The 25,631-nt window shown below is 56.1% G+C and overlaps 1 protein-coding gene across 1 annotated transcript; it reads right to left on the reverse strand.

Moving 5' to 3' along the window:
* Positions 1 to 472: 472 nt before the first annotated feature.
* LOC144953294 (ribose-phosphate pyrophosphokinase 2-like) lies at positions 473 to 25,603 on the reverse strand. Its single transcript, XM_078883865.1, is given in 10 exon segments — positions 473 to 749; positions 1,079 to 1,238; positions 1,643 to 1,722; positions 1,725 to 1,784; positions 1,786 to 1,819; positions 3,480 to 3,604; positions 4,313 to 4,410; positions 8,424 to 8,428; positions 14,795 to 14,983; positions 25,035 to 25,603. Coding segments are annotated over 10 exon segments (1,080 nt in total). The 5' UTR covers positions 25,157 to 25,603; the 3' UTR covers positions 473 to 542.
* Between the last annotated feature and the right edge of the window lie 28 nt (positions 25,604 to 25,631).

A 25,631-nucleotide genomic window follows, 5' to 3' on the forward strand; every position in this document is an offset into this window, starting at 1 on the left:
GAGGGCAGCGTGCCGTGGGTGTACACACACACACAGCTACACGTACACACACACAGCTACACGTACACACACACGTACACACGCACACAGCTACACGTACACACACACGTACACACGCACACAGCTACACGTACACACACGTACACACGCACGTACACACACGTACACACGCACACACACACACGCACGTACACACACGGAGACACAAGCACGCACGCACGTACACACACGGAGACATACGTACATACACAGAGACACACGTACACGCACACACGTACTTACACACACGTACACACACAGCCACGTACACACACGCACGTACACACACACGCACGTACACACACGCACGTACACACACACGCAGCTACACACACACGTACACGCGCACGTACACACGCACGTACACACACACGCACGTACACACACACGCACGTACACACACACGCAGCTACACACACACGCACGTACACACACACGCACGTACACACACACGCACGTACACACACGCACGTACACACACACGCACGTACACACACACGCAGCTACACACACACGTACACACGCACGTACACACGCACAGCACGTACACGCACACACGCAGCTACACACACGCACGTACACACGCACGGCGACACGAGAGTGGCGGTGTGCGGCTCAGTACGGGGGACGTGGCTGAAGAGGTAGGAGACCGACTCCCCGTTGTGCGTTCTCCTGATGGCCTCCGCCAGGATCATGGAGATGTCAATCACCTGGGGAGGGGGGAGAGGGGGGAGAGGGGGAGGGGGGGAGAGAGAGTATGATTCACCTCTGCGCGTACATTGTGTTTGTGTGTGTGCACACGTGTCCGTGTGTATACGAGTGTATGTGCACACACGTGTCTCGGCATGTGTGTAGACGTATCAGTGCGTGCACACTTGTCTTGGTGTACAGCCCCCTCCCCCATCCCTCGTCCTCCATCTCCCCCCCCCCCTCCATCCCTCCCCCCCCCTCCAATCCCTCCCCCCCCCCCCTCCTCCATCCCCCCCTCTCTCTCCCCCCTCCTCCCTCCCCCTCCCCCCCTCCCCCCTCCCCCCCCCACCTGTATCTTGGGGCAGTGCTTCATCTTGTCCTCCTGTGGGATGGTGTTGGTCACCACGATGGCCTCGAACGCGGCGCTGTTGATGCGGGAGATGGCCGGCCCAGAGAAGATGCCGTGCGTCAGGATGGCGTACACCTTGGTGGCTCCAGCCGATATCAGCCTGCCGGCACACAGACAAAGGTCCCCCGTGTAGCCTCTACCAGACTGGAGGGGCAAGTGCTGTGAGCGATGCCGTGCGTCAGGATGGCGTACACGGGTTTTGATTCCTTACCCCCCCCGTACCCGGCCGCACCAGGGTCGCAGAAACGGGTACCCGTACCCGTACCCGGCCGTACCCTCCTCCCCCCCACTCCCCTCCTCCCCCCCACCCCCCCTCTCCTCCTCTGCCCCCACCCCACTCCCTCCCCCTCTCCCCCTCGCTCTCCACCCCCTCCCCTCCTCCTCCCCCTCCCTTCCTCCCCCCTCTCATCTACTCCCCCCCCCTCCTCTTCCCCTCCCTCCCCCTCTCCTCCCCCCCACCCCCCACCCCCCCTCCTCCCCCACGCCCCCAGCCCCCCCCCTCACTTGTCGGCGGCGTGACAGATGGTGCCGCAGGTGTCGGCCATGTCGTCCACGAGGATGGCGATGCGGTCCCTCACGTCGCCCCCACCAGCACCATGCGGTCCACCTCGTTGGCTTTCTTGCGCTCCTTGTGGATGAGGGCAAAAGTCCACGTTGAGGCGGTCCGCTATGGACGTCACCCTGGGGGGGAGGGGGGGGGGAGGGGAGAGGGGGGAGAGGGGGAGAGGGGGGAGAGAGGGGGGAGAGAGGGGGGAGAGAGGGGGGAGAGAGGGGGGAGAGAGGGGGGAGAGAGGGGGGAGAGAGGGGGGAGAGAGGGGGGAGAGAGAGGGGAGAGAGGGGGGAGAAGGGAGGAGAGGGGGGAGAGGGGGGGGAGAGGGGGGAGAGAGGGGGGAGAGAGAGGGGAGAGACGGGGGGGAGAGAGGGGGGGGAGAGAGAGGGGGGGGAGAGGGGGGAGAGAGGGGGGAGAGAGAGGGGAGAGACGGGGGGGAGAGAGGGGGGGGAGAGAGGGGGGGGAGAGGGGGGAGAGAGAGGGGAGAGAGAGGGGAGAGAGGGGGGAGAAGGGGGAGAGAGGGGGGAGAGGGGGGAGAGGGGGGGAGGTGGAGAGAGAAAGGGGAGAGAGGGGGGGGAGAGAGGGGGAGGGGGGGGAGAGAGGGGGGGAGAGGGGGGGAGAGAGGGGGGGGAGATGAAGAGAGAAGGGGAGAGAGGGGGGGGAGAGAGGGGGGGGGAGAGGAGGGGGGAGGGGGGGGAGAGAGGGGGGGAGAGGGGGGGAGAGAGGGGGAGGGGGGGGGAGAGAGGGGGGGAGAGGGGGGGAGAGAGGGGGGGGAGATGAAGAGAGAAGGGGGAGAGAGGGGGGGGAGAGAGGGGGGGAGAGAGGGGGAAGGGGGGGAGGTGGAGAGGGGGGGGGAGATGAAGAGAGAAGGGGGAGAGAGGGGGGGGTAGAGAGGGGGGAGAGAGGGGGGAGAGGGGGGAGAGAGGGGGGGGAGATGAAGAGAGAAGGGGAGAGAGGGGGGGGAGGAGAGGGGGGAGAGATGAAGAGAGAAGGGGGAGAGAGGGGGGGGGAGAGAGGGGGGGAGAGAGGGGGAGGGGGGGAGAGGGGGGGAGAGAGGGGGGGGGAGAGAGGGGGGGGGAGAGAGGGGGGGGAGAGAGGGGGGGATGGAGAGAGGGGGAGAGAAGGGGGGGGGATGGAGAGGGGGAATGGGGTGAGAGGGGGGTGGAGAGAGGGGGTGAGAGAGGGGGGGAGGGGGGAGGAAACGGTACGCTCAGCAGCAGCCATCACCGTCACAGCAACAATCCACCACCACCACAGTAGCCATCACCACCGCCACAACAACCTCCACCACAGTAGCCATCACCACCTCCACCTTCACCACCACCACCACCACAACAACCTCCACCACAGTAGCCATCACCACTGCCACCTTCACCACCACCACCACAGCAGCAACCACAACCACCACCACCAGAGTAGCCAACCACCTCCACTCCCACCCCCCCACCACTCCCACCCCCCCACCACCCACCCCCCCACCTCCCACCCCCCCCCACCTCCCACCCCCCCCACCTCCCACCCCCCCCCACCTCCCACCCCCCCCACCTCCCACCCCCCCCACCTCCCACCCCCCCCACCACTCCCACCCCCCCCACCACTCCCACCCCCCCACCACTCCCACCCCCCCACCACTCCCACCCCCCCCACCACTCCCACCCCCCCACCACTCCCACCCCCCCACCACTCCCACCCCCCCACCACTCCCACCCCCCCACCACTCCCACCCCACCCCCCCCACCACCCCACCCCCCCACCCCCCCCCACCACCCCAACCCACCACCCCCCCCCCACCTCTTGGCTCCGCCCGCGTCAGGAGACACGATGATGCAGTTCTTCCACTCCGGGATGTGCTCCTTGATCCACTTGAGGACCGCTGGCTCCGCGTACAGATTGTCTACGGGGATGTCAAAGAAGCCCTGGGGAGGGAGGGGAGAGGAGGAGGAGGGTGTGGTCAGAGTAGAGATTGTCTACGGGGATGTGGAAGAAGCCCTGGGGAGGGAGGTGAGGGAGGGAGGGATGAGGGAGGCGTGGGAGGTGAGGGAGGTGAGGGAGGGAGGGGAGGGAGCTGAGGGAGGGGGAGGGAGGTGAGGGAGGGGGAGGGAGGGGAGGGAGGGGGAGGGAGGGAGGGGAGGGAGCTGAGGGAGGGGGAGGGAGGTGAGGGAGGTGAGGGAGGTGAGGGAGGGGGGGGGAGGGAGGTTGAGGGAGGGGGAGGGAGGTGAGGGAGGTGAGGGAGGTGAGGGAGGGAGGGAGTGAGGGAGTTGAGGGGAGGAGGGAGGCGAGAGAGGGGAGGGAAGGGAGGGAGGGAGCTGAGGGAGGGGAGTTGAGGTGAGGGAGGTGAGGGAGGGACGTGAGGTGAGGGAGGTGAGTGAGGTAGGTGAGGTAGGTGAGGGAGGTGAGGGAGGGGGAGGGAGGGGAGGGGAGTTGAGGTGAGGGACGTGAGGTGAGGTAGGTGAGGGAGGGGGAGGGAGGGGAGGGGAGTTGAGGTGAGGGACGGGAGGGGAGTTGAGGTGAGGGACGTGAGGTGAGGGAGGTGAGGGAGGGGGAGGGAGGGGAGGGGAGTTGAGGTGATGGAGGTGATGTAGCTGAGGGAGTTGAGGGGGTGGAGTGTGGGTGGCGGAGCTTGCCTGGATCTGCGAGGCGTGCAGGTCCATGGTGATGATGTGGTCGGCCCCGGCCACCGACAGCATGTTGGCCACCAGCTTGGCGGAGATGGGGGGCACGGCTCTGCACGGACGCCACACACACACGGAGACACACGCACGTACACACCCGCACACACACACACGTACACACACACGGAGACACACGCACGTACACACCCCGCACACGTACACACACGGAGACACACACACGCACACACGGAGACACACACACACACACACACGGAGACACACACGTACACACCCGCACACACACACACACACACTGAGACACACACGCACACACACACGTACACACCCGCACACACACACGGAGACACACGCACGTACACACCCGCACACGGAGACACACACGTACACACACACACACGTACACACCCGCACACACGGAGACACACACGCACACACACACGGAGACACACACACGTACACACCCGCAAACACACACACGCGCACGTACACACACAAGCCCACACACACACGCGCGCACACACACGGGGAGGAAGCCGGGGCAGCGTGAAGCGAAAGCCGGCTAAAATAGAACACCCCCACAACCCTCACCATGACGATTCCCGCAACGATTCGCGCGACGATTCCCGCAACGATTCCAACGATTCCCACGATTCCCGCAATGATTCCCGCTACGATTCCCACGACAATTCCAACGACGATTCCTGCAACGATTCCCACGACGATTCCCGCAACGATTCCCACGACTATTCCAAAGACGATTCCCACAACGATTCCCACCCCGCAGAAGTGGAGTGGTTAGCGCTGCACGTGTTGAACTTCTTCATTGGCACCGCCGCACGGAGCCGAGCGTGCTGCTAACCGGAGGTGCGGGTGGGGCAACAAACTAAACAGCACGGAGTCTGTGAGTAGCAGTGTTGAGTCTGTGGTGCAGTGTTGAGTCTGTGGGTGGCAGTGTTGAGTCTGTGGTGCAGTGTTGAGTCTGTGGGTAGCAGTGTTGAGTCTGTGGTGCAGTGTTGAGTCTGTGGGTGGCAGTGTTGAGTCTGTGGTGCAGTGTTGAGTCTGTGGGTGGCAGTGCTGAGTATGTGGGTGGCAGTGTTGAGTCTGTGGGTGGCAGTGTTGAGTCTGTGGGTGGCAGTGTTGAGTCTGTGGGTGGCAGTGTTGAGTCTGGGTGGCAGTGTTGAGTCTGTGGTGCAGTGTTGAGTCTGTGGGTGGCAGTGTTGAGTCTGTGGGTGGCAGTGTTGAGTCTGTGGGTGGCAGTGTTGAGTCTGTGGTGCAGTGTTGAGTCTGTGGGTAGCAGTGTTGAGTCTGTGGTGCAGTGTTGAGTCTGTGGGTGGCAGTGTTTTGAGTCTGTGGTGCAGTGTTGAGTCTGTGGGTGGCAGTGCTGAGTATGTGGGTGGCAGTGTTGAGTCTGTGGGTGGCAGTGTTGAGTCTGTGGGTGGCAGTGTTGAGTCTGGGTGGCAGTGTTGAGTCTGTGGTGCAGTGTTGAGTCTGTGGGTGGCAGTGTTGAGTCTGTGGGTGGCAGTGTTGAGTCTGTGGGTGGCAGTGTTGAGTCTGTGGTGCAGTGCTGAGTCTGTGGGTGGCAGTGTTGGGTCTGTGGGCAGTGTTGAGTCTGTGGGTGGCAGTGTTGAGTCTGTGGGTGGCAGTGTTGAGTCTGTGGGTGGCAGTGTTGAGTCTGTGGGTGGCAGTGTTGAGTCTGTGGGTGGCAGTGTTGAGTCTGTGGGTGGCAGTGTTGAGTCTGTGGGTGGCAGTGTTGAGTCTGTGGGTGGTAGTGTTGAGTCTGTGGGTGGTAGTGTTGAGTCTGTGGGTGGCAGTGTTGGGTCTGTGGGCAGTGTTGAGTCTGTGGGTGGCAGTGTTGAGTGTGTGGATGGCAGTGTTGCGTCTATGGGGAGTGTTGCGTCTATGGGGAGTGCTGAGTCTATGCTGCAGTGTTGAGTCAGTGCGTAGCAGACTCAACACCGCACCACAGACTGGACAGGAGAGCGGGTCGTGTAAGGAATTAACCGGCGCTACGAGAGAATCGGCGCTCGCTACCTTAATCCCGCGATTGTGCCCGTGCGGTTATAGTCCCGGAGGGGCACACTCTGTGGCAGCTGAGGGCGGCAAGGTCGGTGTTTGGCTGTCTTGAGGAAATTGGCGATGAAAATATTCATCAACAGGAAAGAGCCGGGTGGGAGAGGCGGAGGGTTTATTTTTAACCGGCGGTGTTCTCCGCGTGAATGGGAATCGCCGAGCGAGACGGTGACTTGGGGTTTACCGTAACGGTTGTCATCGCCATCACTACCACCATCACCACTACTGCCATCATCGTCACCACTACGAACTACCACAACCACTATCATCACCACCACTACCATGATCATCACCACCATCATCGTCACCACTAAGACCTACCACCACCACCACCACTATCATCCCCACCACTACCATGATCATCACCACCATCATCACCACCACAATCATCACCACCACCACCATGATCATCACCACCATCATAATCGTCACCACTAAGACCTACCACCACCACCACTATCATCCCCACCACTACCATGATCATCACCACGATCATCATCACCACGACCATCACCACCACAACTACATCACTACTACTAACATCCCCACAACCACCACCCCCATCACCACCATTACTACGATTATCATCCCCCATCACCATCCCCACCACCACCATCATCACCACAATCATCACCACGACTACCATCATCACCACAATCATCACCACGACTACCATCATCACCACCACCACCACCACCACAACTACCATCATCATCACCACCACCATCACTACGACTAACATCCCCACAACCACTACCCCCATCACCACCATTACTACTATCATCATCCCCCACCACCACCATCATCAACCACGACTACCATCATCATCGCCACCATCTCCACCATCACCATGGCTATAATCATCATTGCCACCACCATCCCCACCACCAATACCACCATCGTCATCACCATCACCACGACTGTCATCATAGACACCACCATCCTCATCACCACCACCATCAACCACCATCAACCAACATCATCGCCACCATCACCACTACTACTATCATCATAGCCACCACCATCCTCATCGCCATCATCACCACCATCAACAACTACAATCATCATCGCCACCATCACCACTACTACTATCATCATAGCCACCACCATTCTCATCACCATCATCACCACCATCAACAACTACGATCATCATCGCCACCATCACCACTACTACTATCATCATAGCCACCACCATTCTCATCACCATCATCACCACCATCAACAACTACAATCATCATCATCGCCACCATCACCACTACTACTATCATCATAGCCACCACCATTCTCATCACCACGACCATCACCACCACCATCACCACTACTATCATCATCGCCACCATCACAACTACTATCATCGCCACCATCACCACTACAATCCTCATAACCACCACCACCACCAACAACCACCACTATCATCATCGCCACCATCACCACCACCACTATCATCATCGCCACCATGATCCTAGGAACCACGACGGCGATCAATACCCCGTTGTTGGGGGGTGCCCCTAATAGGAGTTCGAATTAAGCCCACACAGACACCCCGCCGAGTCTATAACGAGGCCCACGATCTAAATGAAGACGCTGCTGCCTCCGCCAGCGCTGTGAAGAGGGTGGCCGTTGTTCGTCACCACGTGCGCCCGCTCGCCCCCCAAGGCCTCGAACGCCCCAGCCCCCCCCCCCCCCCCCGACAAACGCCCCCCTTTGTATTCCCGAGCCAACTGCATTCCGCCGGCAAAGCCAAACTTCTCCAAGCTCGTTCCGCTCCGTATTTAACCCGCGCGCGAATCAAGCGAGCGCGCGAATCAAGCACACACACACACGCGCTAATCAAGCACACACACACACGAATCAAGCACACACACACGAATCAAGCACACACACACGAATCAAGCACACACACACGAATCAAGCACACACACACTAATCAAGCACACACACACGAATCAAGCACACACACACGAATCAAGCACACACACACTAATCAAGCACACACACACTAATCAAGCACACACGCGCTAATCAAGCACACACGCGCTAATCAAGCACACACACACTAATCAAGCACACACACACGAATCAAGCACACACACACTAATCAAGCACACACACACTAATCAAGCACACACACACGCACGTGTGTTAAATACTAAGAGGAGGAGTGGGTGGTGGTGGTGGAATTCAGTTCTCGGGTCTCGAACTATTGTAGAATGCTTTAGACGATGTGCGCGCGTGAGAAAGACGGCGAGAGGTGTGCGGGGAGCCGTGGCTCACAGGTGAAGCCAGTCCTGGGCCTGCCCCTAGGTAGACTCGGCCTCAAATGAGCAGCTGGTGGGGAGAGACAGAGAGGTGGCCGGGCGTGCGTGGTGCTGGCCACCCACCCACCCACCACATCGTGTGCCGTTCCGGCTTTCATCGGCGCTGCTACTCGCTAACGGCACTTGCCCCGACAGCCTGTTAAAGGCTACACACGGGGGGGATCTTTTGCCTTTGTGAGAGAGATCTGCGGGGAGCGGTGGTGCAGTGGTCGGGCGCTGTGAACCCGGTGACCCCGTGGTGTTCAATTTTGCCGCTCACGGCTGGGAGATGTTGACTACCTCGCCTGGTGTACAGGAGGTCGTGGGTTCAATCCCGACCCTGACGCCTGCTGCTGAATATTTGGAGTGTGTGTCTCTCATCATCATCACGGTGGCTATGAGATGTTGACTACCTCGCCTGGTGTACAGGAGGTCGTGGGTTCAATCCCGACCCTGACGCCTGCTGCTGAATATTTGGAGTGTGTGTCTCTCATCATCATCATCACGGTGGCTATGAGATGTTGACTACCTCGCCTGGTGTACAGGAGGTCGTGGGTTCAATCCCGACCCTGACGCCTGCTGCTGAATATTTAGAGTGTGTGTCTCTCATCATCATCATCACGGTGGCTATGAGATGTTGACTACCTCGCCTGGTGTACAGGAGGTCGTGGGTTCGATCCCGACCCTGACGCCTGCTGCTGAATATTTGGAGTGTGTGTCTCTCATCATCATCACGGTGGCTATGAGATGTTGACTACCTCGCCTGGTGTACAGGAGGTCGTGGGTTCGATCCCGACCCTGACGCCTGCTGCTGCTGCTGCTGCATATTTGGAGTTTGCGTGTCTCTCGCCCCGCGGTTGAGTGGAATTTTCTCCGGGTCCTCCGGTTTTCCCCTCCACATTTAGAAACAACATCACGATGCGTTTAAAGTGTTCGGCTGCAGCTATAAATGTCCACACGAAGACGAAGATGACATCGGCCGATTCGCTGAGCTGCTACCATCGGTGATGGGTCAGGTCGGACCTTACCCGCTAACAATAGATCTTCTTGGTTCTTTCGGTAAAGTCACGTAGAAGGGAAATAATAAAAATAAAACTGAATAAAATAAGATGAATCCCTGCAGTCACGAAAGCTTTAAATCGAAATTTAACAATATCTAGTTTGATTTTATATTCTTGGTTCTTTCGGTAAAGTCACGTAGAAGGGAAATAATAAAACAATAAAATTCTCACGACGTTTCGATTGCAACGCAAGCAATCGTCATCAGGTGTGACAACCACAGCAAGATAATGATTGTGAGAATTTTATTGTTTTATCACTTTATTATTTACCAAAAGAACCAAGCATATGAATGCCTGCAGTCACGAAAGCTTTAAATCGAAAATTAATGTTTAATTTTAGTTGAGCATCAGCATCATCAGCCAGCCCCTAGTTGAACGCAACGCTGCTAAAGTGGCTTGAAATATTACGATACAAATGGGACTTGCACAAAAAAAACTGGAGTGGTTAACACTATGAGACATCTCCTCATGTTTGCGATAACCACAACACAAGTAGTCAAAATGCAAACAAAAAGAAACAACTCTGATAATGATATACACTGTCCTTGAAGTTGATTGGTCCACACCCGAGACAGCTTTCCTGAGAGGTAAAGGAGATGTCTCATAGTGTAAATGCTTACCCCGAGCTCTCAATACTCTGATAGTGCGCTGTCTTTGAGTTGTGCGCCTTCTGGTGTCATCTGGTCCAACACCAATGGAGACTAGGCTCTAAGAAAAGCTGTCTCTTATGTGGACCAATCAACTTCAAGGACAGTGCATATCATTATCATCATCAGAGTTGTTTCTTTTGGTTTGCATTTTGACTGCTTGTGTTGTGGTTATTGCAAACATGATGCCTTGTACAAAGGTGTCACTTTTTGTACCAGTCGAAAGGGTAAAAACCTACTACTATAACTGGAGCGGTGTTCGTAAAATGTTCAAACACCAAAGAGACACGCTGATACTACTAACAAGGCAGCATCGTGTCCGCAACTAACCGCCACACACACACACGTGCACAAGAGACTCATGGTCAAAACACGCAAATACAAATTGCGTTGGCGATGTTCGCAAAGTCCTTGACACCCATCATAGGCCTTCAAACCAGAGGCAGCAGCCGCCGCCAAAAGGTGCCAAGTCCAATGCCAACATCAAAATCATTAAACAGCTCCGGTTAAGCAGTTGTGCGTGCGTGTGTGTGTTTTTATAGGACACTTTGCTACGCCACTATCAAAGATATTGAATTATGTAAAAATTACGTAAAAATCAAAGCCTTTTTTACCCCGTCTGTCTGTCTGCTGCGTCAGTAAGATGTTCAAAAACACCAACAGGCCACGCCACAACATTACCAACGAGGCGTGGTCCAATCATCGAGTGCGCGCGCACTAACCGCTACGCAGAGAGAGACTCGTGGTAGAAACACACAAAACAGATAACGCGGTTAGAGAATGCAGGCGTGCTTGGTGGGGCGTGGAGAGGGGGGGGTTCACACGGAACTAGACAGTAGTCTGTGTTTATTACGGCTTTGCCTTGACCCCCCCGTGCGCTGATATCAGCCCTATGGACCAAAGGGCTCGCGGCAACAAAGGGGGAAGCAGCTTCAAAGGCCGAAGCGTTGATCGTCGTCGTCGTCGTCGTCATCATCATCGCCGCCGCGATCGATGGGTGCAGATAGTGTCGTAGTAGCAGTGGTAACGGTGTGCTAACTGCACGTTTTGCTGAGTCTCTATGAGTCTCAGCCTCTGTGGGTCTGAGTCTCTGTGTGTCTATATGGCTCTGTGGATCTATATGGGTTTCTGTGGGTCTCTGTGGGTCTATCTGGGTTTCTGTGGGTCTCTATGAGTCTCTGTGGGTCTCTGAGTCTGTGGGTCTATATGGTTCTGTGGATCTATATGGGTCTCTGTGGGTCTCTATTAGTCTCTGTGGGTCTCTATTAGTCTCTGTGGGTCTCTGTGGGTCTCTGTGGGTCTCTGTGGGTCTCTGTGGGTCTCTGTGTCTCTATGAGTCTCTACGGGTCTCTATGAGACTCTATGGATCTCAATGGATCTCTGAGTATGTGGTTCTATGAGTTTACATGAGTCTCAATGGATCTATGAGTCTCTACGGGTCTCTATGAGACTATGGGTCTCTATGGGTTTCTAGTAGTGCCACTACAGCTTAAGTAGTGGCCACAGGGCTGTAGGGGTACACACACAGGGGTAGGGGTACACACACAGGGCTGTAGGGGTACACACACAGGGGTAGGGGTACACACACAGGGGTAGGGGTACACACACAGGGGTAGGGGTACACACACAGGGGTAGGGGTACACACACAGGGGTAGGGGTACACACACAGGGGTAGGGGTACACACACAGGGGTAGGGGACACACACAGGGGTAGGGGACACACACAGGGGTAGGGGTACACACACAGGGGTAGGGGTACACACACAGGGGTAGGGGTACACACACAGGGGTAGGGGTACACACACAGGGGTAGGGGTACACACACAGGGGTAGGGGTACACACACAGGGGTAGGGGTACACACACAGGGGTAGGGGACACACACAGGGGTAGGGGTACACACACAAGGGTAGGGGACACACACAGGGGTAGGGGTACACACACAGGGGTAGGGGTACACACACAGGGGTAGGGGTACACACACAGGGGTAGGGGACACACACAGGGGTAGGGGACACACACAGGGGTAGGGGTACACACACAGGGGTAGGGGTACACACACAGGGGTAGGGGACACACACAGGGGTAGGGGACACACACAGGGGTAGGGGTACACACACAGGGGTAGGGGTACACACACGGGTAGGGGACACACACAGGGGTAGGGGACACACAGGGGTAGGGGACACACACAGGGGTAGGGGACACACACAGGGGTAGGGGACACACAGGGGTAGGGGACACACACAGGGGTAGGGGACACACACAGGGGTAGGGGACACACACAGGGGTAGGGGACACACACAGGGGTAGGGGACACACACAGGGGTAGGGGACACACAGGGGTAGGGGACACACACAGGGGAGGGGACACACACAGGGGTAGGGGACACACAGGGGTAGGGGACACACACAGGGGTAGGGGACACACACAGGGGTAGGGGTACACACACAGGGGTAGGGGACACACACAGGGGTAGGGGTACACAGGGGTAGGGGACACACACAGGGGTAGGGGTACACACACAGGGGTAGGGGACACACAGGGGTAGGGGTACACACACAGGGGTAGGGGACACACACAGGGGTAGGGGACACACACAGGGGTAGGGGTACACACACAGGGGTAGGGGACACACACAGGGGTAGGGGTACACAGGGGTAGGGGACACACACAGGGGTAGGGGTACACACACAGGGGTAGGGGACACACAGGGGTAGGGGTTGTAGGGGTTGTAGGAGCTGTAGGAGTACACACACAGGGGCTGTAGGGGTTGTAGGGGTTGTAGGGGCTGCAGGGGCTGTAGGGGTAGGGGCTGTAGGGGTACACACACAGGGGCTGCAGGGGCTGTAGGGGTAGAGGCTGTAGGGGTTGTAGGGGTTGTAGGGGTTGTAGGGGCTGTAGGGGTAGGGGCTGTAGGGGTACACACAGGGGCTGTAGGAGCTGTAGGGGTACACACAGGGGCTGTAGGGGTTGTAGGGGCTGCAGGGGTTGTAGGGGTTGTAGGGGTTGTAGGGGCTGTAGGGGTAGGGGCTGTAGGGGTACACACAGGGGCTGTAGGAGCTGTAGGGGTACACACAGGGGCTGTAGGGGCTGTAGGGGCTGCAGGGGTACACAGACGAACTGCGCGTCGCGGCGGAGAGAGAGCGCCACGGAGAAGCAAAGCCACCGCAAGCAAAGCCACCGCCACCACCACCGCCACCACAACCACCACCAACACCACAACCACCACCAGCACAACCACCACCACCACCAACCACCACAACCACCACCACAACCACTACCACCACCACCACAACCACCACCAACACCACAACCACCACTACCACCACCACCACAACCACCACCACCACCACCGCCACCACAACCACCGCCACCACCACCACCACCACAACCACCACCAACACCAACCACCACAACCACCACCACAACAAACGATCGTCGTGGTGCATCGATTTGCACCGATTGGGTCGACTGCCGGGGGAGCTCAAAGCAAATCTTGACCCCACCGCTCAAAAAGTCGAGCGAAATCACCGGGGAATTTGGGTCGATTGGTGGGAGAGGGGGCTGGAGAGAGAGGGGGGGGGGCTGGAGAGAGAGGGGGGGGGCTGGAGAGAGGGGGGGCTAGAGAGAGAGAGGGGGGGCTGGAGAGAGAGGGGGGGGGCTGGAGAGAGGGGGGGGCTGGAGAGAGGGGGGGCTGGAGAGAGAGAGGGGGGGGCTGGAGAGAGAGAGGGGGGGTGGAGAGAGAGGGGGGGGGGGTGGAGAGAGAGACAGAGACACAGAGAGACAGAGAAAGACAGAGACACAGAGAGCGACAGAGAGACAGACAGAGACACAGTGAGACACAGAGAGAGACAGAGAGAGACAGACAGAGAGAAAGAGAGAGACAAAGAGACAGACAGAGACACAGAGAGACAGACACAGAGAGAGACACAGACAGAGAGACAGAGAGACACAGAAAGAGACAGAGAGACAAACAGAGAGAGACAGAGAGACAGAGACACAGAGAGACAGACACAGAGAGAGAGAGAGAGACACAGACAGAGAGACAGACAGACACAGACAGAGACACAGAGACACAGAGAGACAGACACAGAGAGAGACACAGACAGAGAGACAGAGAGACACAGACAGAGAGACACAGAGACACAGAGAGACAGACACAGGGAGAGACACAGACAGAGACAGAGAGAGAAGGAGGAGGAGTAGGATCACGAGTAGGATCACGAGTAGGATCACGAGTAGGATCACGAGTAGGATCACGAGTAGGAGGAGGAGTAGGATCACGAGTAGGATCACGAGTAGGATCACCAGTAGGATCACGAGTAGGATCACGAGTAGGATCACGAGTAGTATGAGTATGAGGAGGAGTACCCACGTCGTCGCCGCCGCGTTGCCTGACCTTGTCCTTCTTGTCCTGCCGCGCGTACGGGAAGCACGGGATGACGGCGGTGACGCGCGACGACGAGGCGATCTTGCACGCGTTGATCATGATCAGCATCTCCATGAGGTTGTCGTTGATCTCGCCCGAGCCGCTCTGGATGATGTACACGTCCTCGCCGCGCACGCTCTCGCCGATCTCCACGCTGGGGGGGGCAGGGGGTGGGGCGGTGAGATGTTGACTACCTCGCCTGGTACGCAGGAGGTCGTGGGTTCGATCCTAGACACTGAGAGATGTCGACTACCTCGCCTGGTACGCAGGAGGTCGTGGGTTCGATCCTAGACACTGAGAGATGTCGACTACCTCGCCTGGTACGCAGGAGGTCGTGGGTTCGATCCTAGACACTGAGAGATGTTGACTACCTCGCCTGGTACGCAGGATGTCGTGGGTTCGATCACAGACACTGAGAGATGTTGACTACCTCGCCTGGTACGCAGGAGGTCGTGGGTTCGATCCTAGACACTGAGAGATGTTGACTACCTCGCCTGGTACGCAGGATGTCGTGGGTTCGATCCTAGACACTGAGAGATGTTGACTACCTCGCCTGGTACGCAGGATGTCGTGGGTTCGATCCCAGACACTGAGAGATGTTGACTACCTCGCCTGGTACGCAGGATGTCGTGGGTTCGATCCCAGACACTGAGAGATGTTGACTACCTCGCCTGGTACGCAGGAGGTCGTGGGTTCGATCCCAGACACTGAGAGATGTTGACTACCTCGCCTGGTACGCAGGAGGTCGTGGGTTCGATCCCAGACACTGAGAGATGTTGACTACCTCGCCTGGTACGCAGGATGTCGTGGGTTCGATCCCAGACACTGAGAGATGTTGACTACCTCGCCTGGTACGCAGGAGGTCGTGGGTTCCATACAGACCCTGACGATGCCTGCTGCTGTTGTATATGTGGAGTTTGTCTCTCATCACCACCACGGTGGCTATGAGATGTTGACTACCTCGCCTTGTTTACAGGAGGTCGCGAGTTCGATCCCGACCCTGACGATGCCTGCTGCTGTTGTATATGTGGAGTTTGTCTCTCATCCCCACCACGGTGGCTATGAAATGTTGACTACCTCGCCTGGTACACAGGAGGTCGCGGGTTCGATCCCGGACCCTGACGACACCTTTAGAACTGCTTGTTGTTGTTGTTGTGTTTAGTTTGTTGTCCTTCATGCCACGCCTACACCTCCGATTAGCACGGTTGGCTACGCTCGGTGGTGCCGAAGACGTTCAACATGCATACACACACACACATACACACACACACATACACACACATACACACACACATACACACACATACACACACATACACACACATACACACACATACACACACACACACATAAACACACACATAAACACACACATACATACACACACACACATACACACACATACATACACACACACAGACTCAACACTGCCCACAGACTCAACACTGCCCACAGACTCAACACTGCACCACAGACTCAACACTGCACCACAGACTCCACACTGCACCACAGACTCCACACTGCACCACAGACTCCACACTGCACCACAGACTCCACACTGCACCACAGACTCCACACTGCACCACAGACCCAACACTGCACCACAGACCCAACACTGCACCACAGACCCAACACTGCCACCCACAGATTCAACACTGCCCACAGACCCAACACTGCACCACAGACCCAACACTGCCACCCACAGATTCAACACTGCCCACAGACCCAACACTGCCCACAGACTCCACACTGTGTGTTTAGTTTGTTGTGCTTCCGCTCCGCACGTCCGCTTGGCTATGTACGGCGGTGCAAAAGAAGGTCACCATGCACACGACGTGACGAACGGTGGGTGGCTGAGCCGGTTTGGTCAGGTAAGCACACAAACCACGCACACCTGGGGGTCAGGGAGGTAATTACAGGTGAGACACAAACCACCTACAATGACATTCTCTCTCTCTCTCTCCTGATCAAGGCCCGCAACTTTTCCTTTTGCATTCCAATCGCTGCCCCCTACGGCAGAGGTCGCAAACGGGTTTTGATCCCGTACCCGTACCCGGCCGCACCAGGGTCGCAAATGGGTACCCATACCCGTACCCGGCTGGGTACGGGTACTCGTTCCCTACCCGTACCCTACCCGAAATGAGTGACAAACGGTGACTCACCAGTGACTCACGGCCTACCCGTACCCGGCCGCACCCGTACCCTACCCGTACCCGGCCGGGTATCGGGTACCTGATTGCGACCTCTGGGATGAAGCCATGTTGCAGGCGCGGGTGGGTTGATTCTAGGAACTTGAATTGTGAGAAGAGACAAGACGTTGGGAAATGAGTGACAAACGGTGACTCACCAGTGACTCACGGCCTACCCGTACCCGGCCGCACCAGGGTCGCAAACGGGTACCCGTATCCGGCCGGGTAGCCGGGTATCGGGTAGGGTCCGGGTATCGGGTACCCGGTTGCGACCTCTGACCCACGGCGCTGCTGCCACTCACTGTGCTGATGACGATTGCTTGTGTTGCGATCGAAACGTCGTGATATTTTCTTTTCTTTTTTCTATCTCCGTGGCTTTAGCGAAAGACCCTGCAGTCACGAAAGCTTCACATTTTCTCGAAGCACATCCTGTTTGTACGATGGGGGGGGGGGTGGGGAGGGTGTTAGGAAGGTCCATCGATATCTGTGCATCAGCTGTCCCCCCACCACGCTGACAAACGCCGCGTTCTCTCTTCAAATCGCGAGCAGTGCCGCCCGCCGCCCTTGAGGGCTCAAAGAACGGACAGAAAATAATGCCAAGTCGGGGGGGGGGGGAAAGAATAAAATGTAACAACGCGTTGTTTGATGTTCTCCACTACGCCACAACCCCCCCCTCCCCCGATCAAAACGGAGGCGGCGGTGTGTGTGTGGTGTGTGATGTGTGTGTGTTGTGTGTGTGGTGTGTGTGTGGTGGTGTGTGATGTGTGTGTGTGGTGTGTGTTGTGTGTTGTGTGTGTGTTGTGTGTGTGTTACGTGTGTGGTGTGTTGTGCGGTGTTTGTTGTGCAGTGTTTGTGTGTGTGTTGTGTGCGGTGTGTTTGTGCGGTGTGTTGTGCGTGGTGTGCGGTGTGTGTGGTGTGGTGTACGTGTGGTGTGAAGTGCGGCGTGGTGTGCGGTGTGTAGTGCGGTGTGTAGTGCGGTGTGTAGTGCGGTGTGTGTGGTGTGTGCGGTGTACGGTGTGTGTTGTGCGGTGTGTGTTGTGTCTTGCGTGTGTGTGGTGTGGGTGTGTGCGATGTGTGTGTGGTGTGTGTTGTGTGTGGTGTGTAGGGTGTGTGTGTTGTGTGTTGTGCGGTGTTGTGCGGTATGTGTGTGGTGTGCGGTGGTGTGTGCGGTGTGTTGTGCGGTGTGTTGTGCGTGTGTGTGGTGTGCGGTGTGGTGTGCGGTGTGTGTGTGTGCGATGTGTGTGTTCTGTGTGGTGTGTGTGGGGTATGTAGTGTGTGGTGTATGTGCAGTGTGTGTGTGTTGTGTGTAGGTGGGGGTGTGTGTGTAGGTGGGGGTGTGTGTGTGTAGGGGCGGGGTGTTCAACCTTGCGTTGTTGCCAGCACAAGTTGGCGTCAATCGACGGTGGTTACCCCCGGCCTAAAACTTTTGCTCCACTTTGTTCGCATGTTGTTGTGGCTGTGTTTGCTGTGGGTTAAGCTTCTGTTTGGCCAGATAAAAATAAGCGCGGGGGGTGGAAGGGGTGATGTGGCGGGAACACGCCGTACGCCAAAAAACGCGGGATTAGCGAAGGGAGCTGAGAAATTAGATTTTTTTTTAGTCAAAATGTTTTCTTTCACCAGGGTAAGAGTAATGCTACACGCTGAGCTACTGCGTATCAGAGGTCGCAAACGGGTTTTGATTCCTTACCCGTACCCGGCCGCACCAGGGTCGCAAACGGGTACCCGTACCCGGCCGTACCTGTACCCTACCCGTACCCGGCCGGGTACGGGTAGGGTCCGGATATCGGGTACCCGATTGCGACCTCTGGGATGAAGCCATGTTGCAGGCGCGGGTGGGTTGATTCTAGGAACTTGAATTGTGAGAAGAAGACAAGACGTTGGGAAATGAGTGACAAACGGTGACTCACCAGTGACTCACGGCCTACCCGTAGCCGTACCCGGCCGCACCAGGGTCGCAAACGGGTACCCGTACCCGGCCGGGTACAGGTAGCCGGGTATCGGGTAGGGTACAGGTATCGGGTACCCGGTTGCGACCTCTGCTGCGTATCTCTCTTTCGGTCTTCACTCGAGACCCCTGGCTGCCGCAAGTGATGGTAGCTTCGCCAAGTGGCTGATAACAATCGTCGTCAAACACGGGACCCTGTTATGGCCAGTCATCAAAGTATGAAAAATTATAAGAATTGGTATTTTTCCCCTTTCTGGCACCAAAACTTCAGGAGATATTCAAGCAACAAATCGAAACCTTTTGCAAGGAATCATGTCGGCATTAACCGCACACGCGTACTTGCGGTGAATGTGCTACCGTCATCGTGTGGAAATTCACAGCAGCAAATACTCTGAACGGGTGATGTTGATTCTGAGTGTGGAGGGAGAGAGACCGTAGCGAACCGGACAAAAATCCACACTCCAAAAATATGACAGGGTCGGGAATCCAACCCACAACCTTCCCGCGTGCCAGGCGAGGTAGTCAACATCTCCTAGCCACCATCCTGTTATGGTGAGACAGAGAAAGACACGCAGACTGCAAACATACAGCAGCAGGCGTCGTCAAGGTCCGTGATCGAACCAGCAAACTCCTGCGTACCGGGTGAGGTAGTCAACATCTCCTAGCCACCACGGGGAGAGAGAGTGAGACGCAGACTCCAAACATACAGCAGCAGGCGTCGTCAAGGTCCGTGATCGAACCCACGACCTCCTGCGTACCAGGCGAGGTAGTCAACATCTCCTAGCCACCACGGGGAGAGAGAGTGAGACGCAGACTCCAAACAAACAGCAGCAGGCGTCGTCAAGGTCCGTGATCGAACCAGAAAACTCCTGCGTACCGGGTGAGGTAGTCAACATCTCCTAGCCACCACGGAGAGAGAGAGTGAGACGCAGACTCCAAACAAACAGCAGCAGGCGTCGTCAAGGTCCGTGATCGAACCAGAAAACTCCTGCGTACCGGGTGAGGTAGTCAACATCTCCTAGCCTCCGTGGTGAGAGAGAGAGACACAGACTCAAATATACAGCAGCGGGCATCGTCAGGGTCCGGAATCGAACCCACAACCTCCTGCGTACCGGGCGAGGTAGTCAACATCACCGAGGCGGGTGGTAAAACGCAGCGAGACGCAGGATTGGAGACGGGTCGAGGCACGGCGCAAGTTAAACCGCGTGAACCCCCTCCACACCGAGCGTATTAATAGCGGGCAACGGTTTATTTTTTATCGGAAGCCGCTAAAAGCCGCAGGGAGAATTCTCTCTCCTTCTGTGGCTGCGTTCCAACTTGGCAGCCTCCTCCTCCAATCAACAATCGCAAGGGACCTCTCAAAGTCTCAGAGAAAGACTCGAGGGGGCAAGTGGCTGTTAGCGAGTAGTGCTTATGAAGCAGAGGTCACAACCGGGTACCCGATATCCGTACCCTAACCGATACACGGCTACCCGTACCCGGCCGGGTACGGGTAGCCGTTTGCGACCCTGGTGCGGCCGGGTACGGGTAGACCGTGAGTCACTGGTGAGTAACCTTCTATCTGGCAACAAAACTGACACCTTTTTTACAAGGAGTCATGTTTACATAGACCACAATACCTGCAGTCATAATGCAAACAAAAAACACAGCTCTGATAATGTATGCACTGTCCTTAGCGAGTCGCGCACATTATCAGAGTTGTGTGTGTTTTGTTTGCATTATGGCTGCAGGTATTGTGTTCTATGTAAACATGACTGCTTGCAAAAAAAAGGTGTCAGTTTTGTTGCCAGATAGAAGGGTAAAAAAACAATTATCATATTTTTACTGGCAAATGAGGTTCCAATGGTGGTGAGTAACCGTTTGTCACTCATTTCGGGTAGGGAACGGGTAGGGAACGGGTACCCATTTGCGACCCTGGTGCAGCAGAGGTCGTTTGCGACCTCTGCTATGAAGGCTACCGGCACTGTGGCACGCGAGGCTGTGGGTGGGTGGCCAACACCACGCCCGGCCGTGTTTGTATCTCCCCCAGTGACGATGTTTACTACACACCGCTACACCAGGTACTCATTTGAGGCCGAGTCGACCTAGGGGAGGCCCAAGACCGGTTCAGATGATCGTCATCAGCGGTGTTGGTGGCCGTGAGCGGGGAATCGAACTCGGGTCTTTAACCGGGTTGGTAGCGTAACGCACAAACCACCACTCGCACCAAGGCAGATGTTGTGGGTTCAATCCTGACCCTGACGAGGCCTGCTTCTGTGTATTTGGAGTCTGTGTCTCTCTCTCTCATCACCACGGAGGCTAGGAGATGTTAACTACCTCGCCTGGTATCCGGGAGGTCGTGGGTTCAATCCTGACCCTGACGAGGCCTGCTGCTGTGTATTTGGAGTCACCGTGATGATGATGAGAGACATGCAAACTTCAAATATACAGCAGCAGGCGTCAGCTTCCGGATCTAACCCACGACCTCCTGTATACCAGGCAAGGCAGTTAACATCTCCTGGCCACCGTGATCAGGATGAGAGAGACGCAAACTCCAAATATACAGCAGCAGGCGTCAGGGTCAGGATCGAACCCATGACCTCCTGTAGACCAGGCGAGGTAGTTAACATCTCCTAGCCACCGTGGTGATGATAAGGGCACCACGGGGTGACCAGCCCCTTCCCACCCAGCCCCTCCCCACCCAGCCCCTCCCTACCCTCCCCTCTCCACCCAGCCCCTCCAATTTTTGGATGCACGACGGACGGACACAATAATCCCGTGTGGGCTGGTGTAACCAGGAGGTTCCTACCAGTATAACGGAATTTGAGTGTTTCTCTCTCTCGCTCGCTCTCCCGTCTGTCCGTGCGGTCGCGTGGATTTTTCTTCTTCGGGACCTCCTCCGTTTTTTAAAACCCCTCTACACTTCGAATGAATGTCGCGCGAGAAATTCCCACGTGACGACAAGCCACGTGGTTTCGTTTAGAGTTCAGTTCACGTAGAGACAAGCGTCTAGCGTTGATTTCTGCTGCCGCTTTACATTTCCACACGAAGACTACGAGAAAAAAAAAATGTCATTGAATTCTGAGGTGAATTGTCATTGAATTCTGAGGTGGAAATTGTATTAATTCTGAGGGAAAATGTCATTGAATTCTGAGGTGAAATGTCATTGAATTCTAAGGTGAAAATTTAATTAATTCCGAGGTAAAATGTCACTGAATTGAGGTAAAATGTCATTGAATTCTGAAATAAAAATTTTATTCAGAGGTAAAATGTCATTCAATTCTGAGGTGAAATGTCATTCAATTCTGAGGTGTTAATTTAATCAATTCCGGCTTAAAACGAAGTTGGCATCGCGACGTATAACCACAGGGCCCAACATTTGGGCAGCCGACGTTTTGTGTAGCAACGTTACACGATAATTATGTAACACGATCTTTGTCCCTGGCTACTAAAGCGTTATAATTTCTAATTGCTTATGCCTCAAAAGTACAGGAAATGGCTGCTATTATTATTCCCCATAAACTTTGCTTTCGTAAGCAGAACTTTACGTGAAGGAATTACGCAAATGCAGGCCACGTTTTCTCTATGAAAATAGACACATTTAAAAATATCAAACTCCTGGTCACAAAAGCCAAGTTGGTGGGGAATAATCTTGATATAGTAATAGGTTTTTACCCTTTCAACTGGTACAAAAACTGACACCTTTGTACAAGGGATCATGTTTGCAATAACCGCAACACAAGCAGTCAAAATGCAAACAAAAGAAACAACTCTGAGGATGATGATAATGATATGCACTGTCCTTAAAGTTGATTGGTCCACACCCGAGACAGCTTTTCTTAGAGCCTAGTCTCCATTGGTGTTGGACCAGATGACGCCAAAAGGCGCACAACTCAAAGACAGCGCACTATCAGAGTATTGAGAGCTCGGGGTAAACATTTACACTATGAGACATCTCCTTTACCAGTGGCAAAATATAGTAATAGGTTTTTACCCTTTCGACTGGTACAAAAACTGACACCTTTATACAAGGGATCATGTTTGCAATAACCACAACACAAGCAGTCAGAATGCAAAGAAAAAGAAACAACTCTGATGATGATAATGATATGCACTGTCCTTGAAGTTGATTGGTCCACACCCGAGACAGCTTTTCTTAGAGCCTAGTCACACATGGTGTTGGACCAGATGACGCCAAAAGGCGCACAACTCAAAGACAGCGCACTACCAGAGTATTGAGAGCTCGGGGTAAACATTTACACTATGAGACATCTCCTTTACCAGTGGCAAAATATAGTGATAGGTTTTTACCCTTTCGACTGGTACATAAACTGACACCTTTATACAATTTGATTTTAAGCTTTCGTGACTACAGGAATCCACACAATCCATTTGTGGGGAATAAAATCCACTACGTGTGCTTTTGAGGCATAAGCAATTAGAAAATAACACTTCACTACACACTTTACTACCTAGGCACAAAGATCGTGTTACACAGCTGCTATCAACTTTGATCGTCAGATGGCTTCTGGAAGAGCTGCACAAGCAGCTGAGATGGGTCCTGAGCTTGGTGACGATTCGTTAGTTTCATTTTAGTTTTGCATCAGCAGCATCATTCGGAGTTTGTGTGTCGATCTGATTATCGCAGTAGCGAGATGTTGACGACCTCGCCTGGTACGCAGGAGGTCGTGGGGTCAATCTCCCCCCCACCCCCGTCACTCAACTCCCTCACCACGTGGCCCGCTCACCAGATCACTCCCTCACCACGTCTCCTCACCAAATCACTCAATCACCACGTCTCCCGCTCACCACGTCTCACACTCACCACGTCTCACACTCACCACGTCTCCCGCTCACCACGTCTCCCCCTCCCTCACCACGTCTCTCGCTCACCAAATCACTCCCTCACCACGTGGCACACTCACCACGTGGCCCCCTCACCACGTCTCCCGCTCACCAGATCACTCACGACGTCTGACGCTCACCACGTCTCCCGCTCACCACGTCTCTCACTCACCACGTGTCTCACTCACCACGTGTCTCACTCACCACGTGTCTCACTCACCACGTGTCTCACTCACCACGTGTCTCACTCACCACGTGTCTCACTCACCACGTGTCTCACTCACCACGTGTCTCACTCACCACGTGTCTCACTCACCACGTGTCTCACTCACCACGTGTCTCACTCACCACGTCTCCCGCTCACCACGTCTACCCCTCACTCACCACGTCTCCCGCTCACCAGATCACTCACCACATCTCCCCCTCACTCACCCACCACGTGCCTCCCTCACCAGATCACTTCCTCGCCACGTGGCCCCCTCACCAGATCACTTCCTCACCACGTCTCCCTCTCACTCGCTCCTCACCAGATCACTCGCCACGTCTCCCTCACGCTCACTCACTCCCTCACCACGTCTCCCCCCTCCCCTCTCTCTCACCCGCTCACTCACCCGGTCTCCCCTCACCCGCTCCACACCAACCCACTCACCCGCCACCTCACCAACCAGTCCACTCACCAGCCCCCTCACCAACCCACCCACCTACCCCCTCACCAATCCCCTCACCCGCTCCGCACTCACCACTCACCAACCCCCTCACCACTCACCAACCCCCTCACCAACCCCCTCACCCACTCACCAACCCCCTCACCACTCACCAACCCTCTCACCCCTCACCAACCCACTCACCACTCACCCCTCACCACTCACCAACCCCCTCAACTGCTCCGCACTCACCACTCACCAACCCCCTCACCAACCCACTCACCACTCACCAACCCACTCACCACTCACCAACCCCCTCGTCACCACTCACCAACCCCCTCATCACCACTCACCAACCCCCTCATCACCACTCACCAACCCCCTCATCACCACTCACCAACCCCCTCACCACTCACCAACCCCCTCACCACTCACCAACCCCCTCACCCACTCCCTCACCCCTCACCACGTCTCTTGGTTGCTGAACTTCTTGGTCACCACCTTGCCCAGTTCGAGGCCACTCACCAACCCCCTTACCCCTCACCCCCTCACCACTCACCACTACCAACCCCCTCACCCCTCACCAATCCCCTCACCACTCACCACGTCTCCTGGTTGCTGAACTTCTTGGTCACCACCTTGCCCAGCTCGAGGCCGAGGCGGTCCGCCACGCGCTGCGAGAGATCGGGGTGCGACGAGCCGCTGAACACTTTGATGTTCGGCATGGCGGACGATGATGTTGTTGTTGTTGCTGCTGTTGTTGACGATAACGCAGCGGTCAAATCAGTAGCGGCTGACGCAGCTGCTGGGCCGTAGCGACGTGCTGGAGATGTGGCGGTGGGCGTGAGGAGACGGCGGCGATGCGACGAGGTGGAGGAGATGGAGGAGGATGAGGAGGAGACGGCGGCGATGGAGTCGCGGTACGGGTATCGGACCGGTCCAAGGCGTTTTCGGCGGGCGAATGAGGCCGTGGTGGGAGGCCGGGTCGGAGTCTGTGGATGAAGGAGGTGACGGTGAGGGCTTCGAGTTAAATGGAGCGCGTTTGTTGAGGGGGGGGGGTGTGTGGAGGTGTTGTGAGGGATGCTGAGGGGAATGGGGGGGGGGCTGTAAAATGGCGGGAAAAGAGAACGGAGTCTGAGGCAGCTGCTGCTGCTGCGTGGAGCGCGCGTGGTGAGTGAGTGGGGGGGGGTGAGCACGTGC

Source organism: Lampetra fluviatilis, chromosome 73 (genome assembly GCF_964198595.1).
Source record: "Lampetra fluviatilis chromosome 73, kcLamFluv1.1, whole genome shotgun sequence".
Classification (NCBI taxonomy): Eukaryota; Metazoa; Chordata; class Hyperoartia; order Petromyzontiformes; family Petromyzontidae; genus Lampetra; species Lampetra fluviatilis.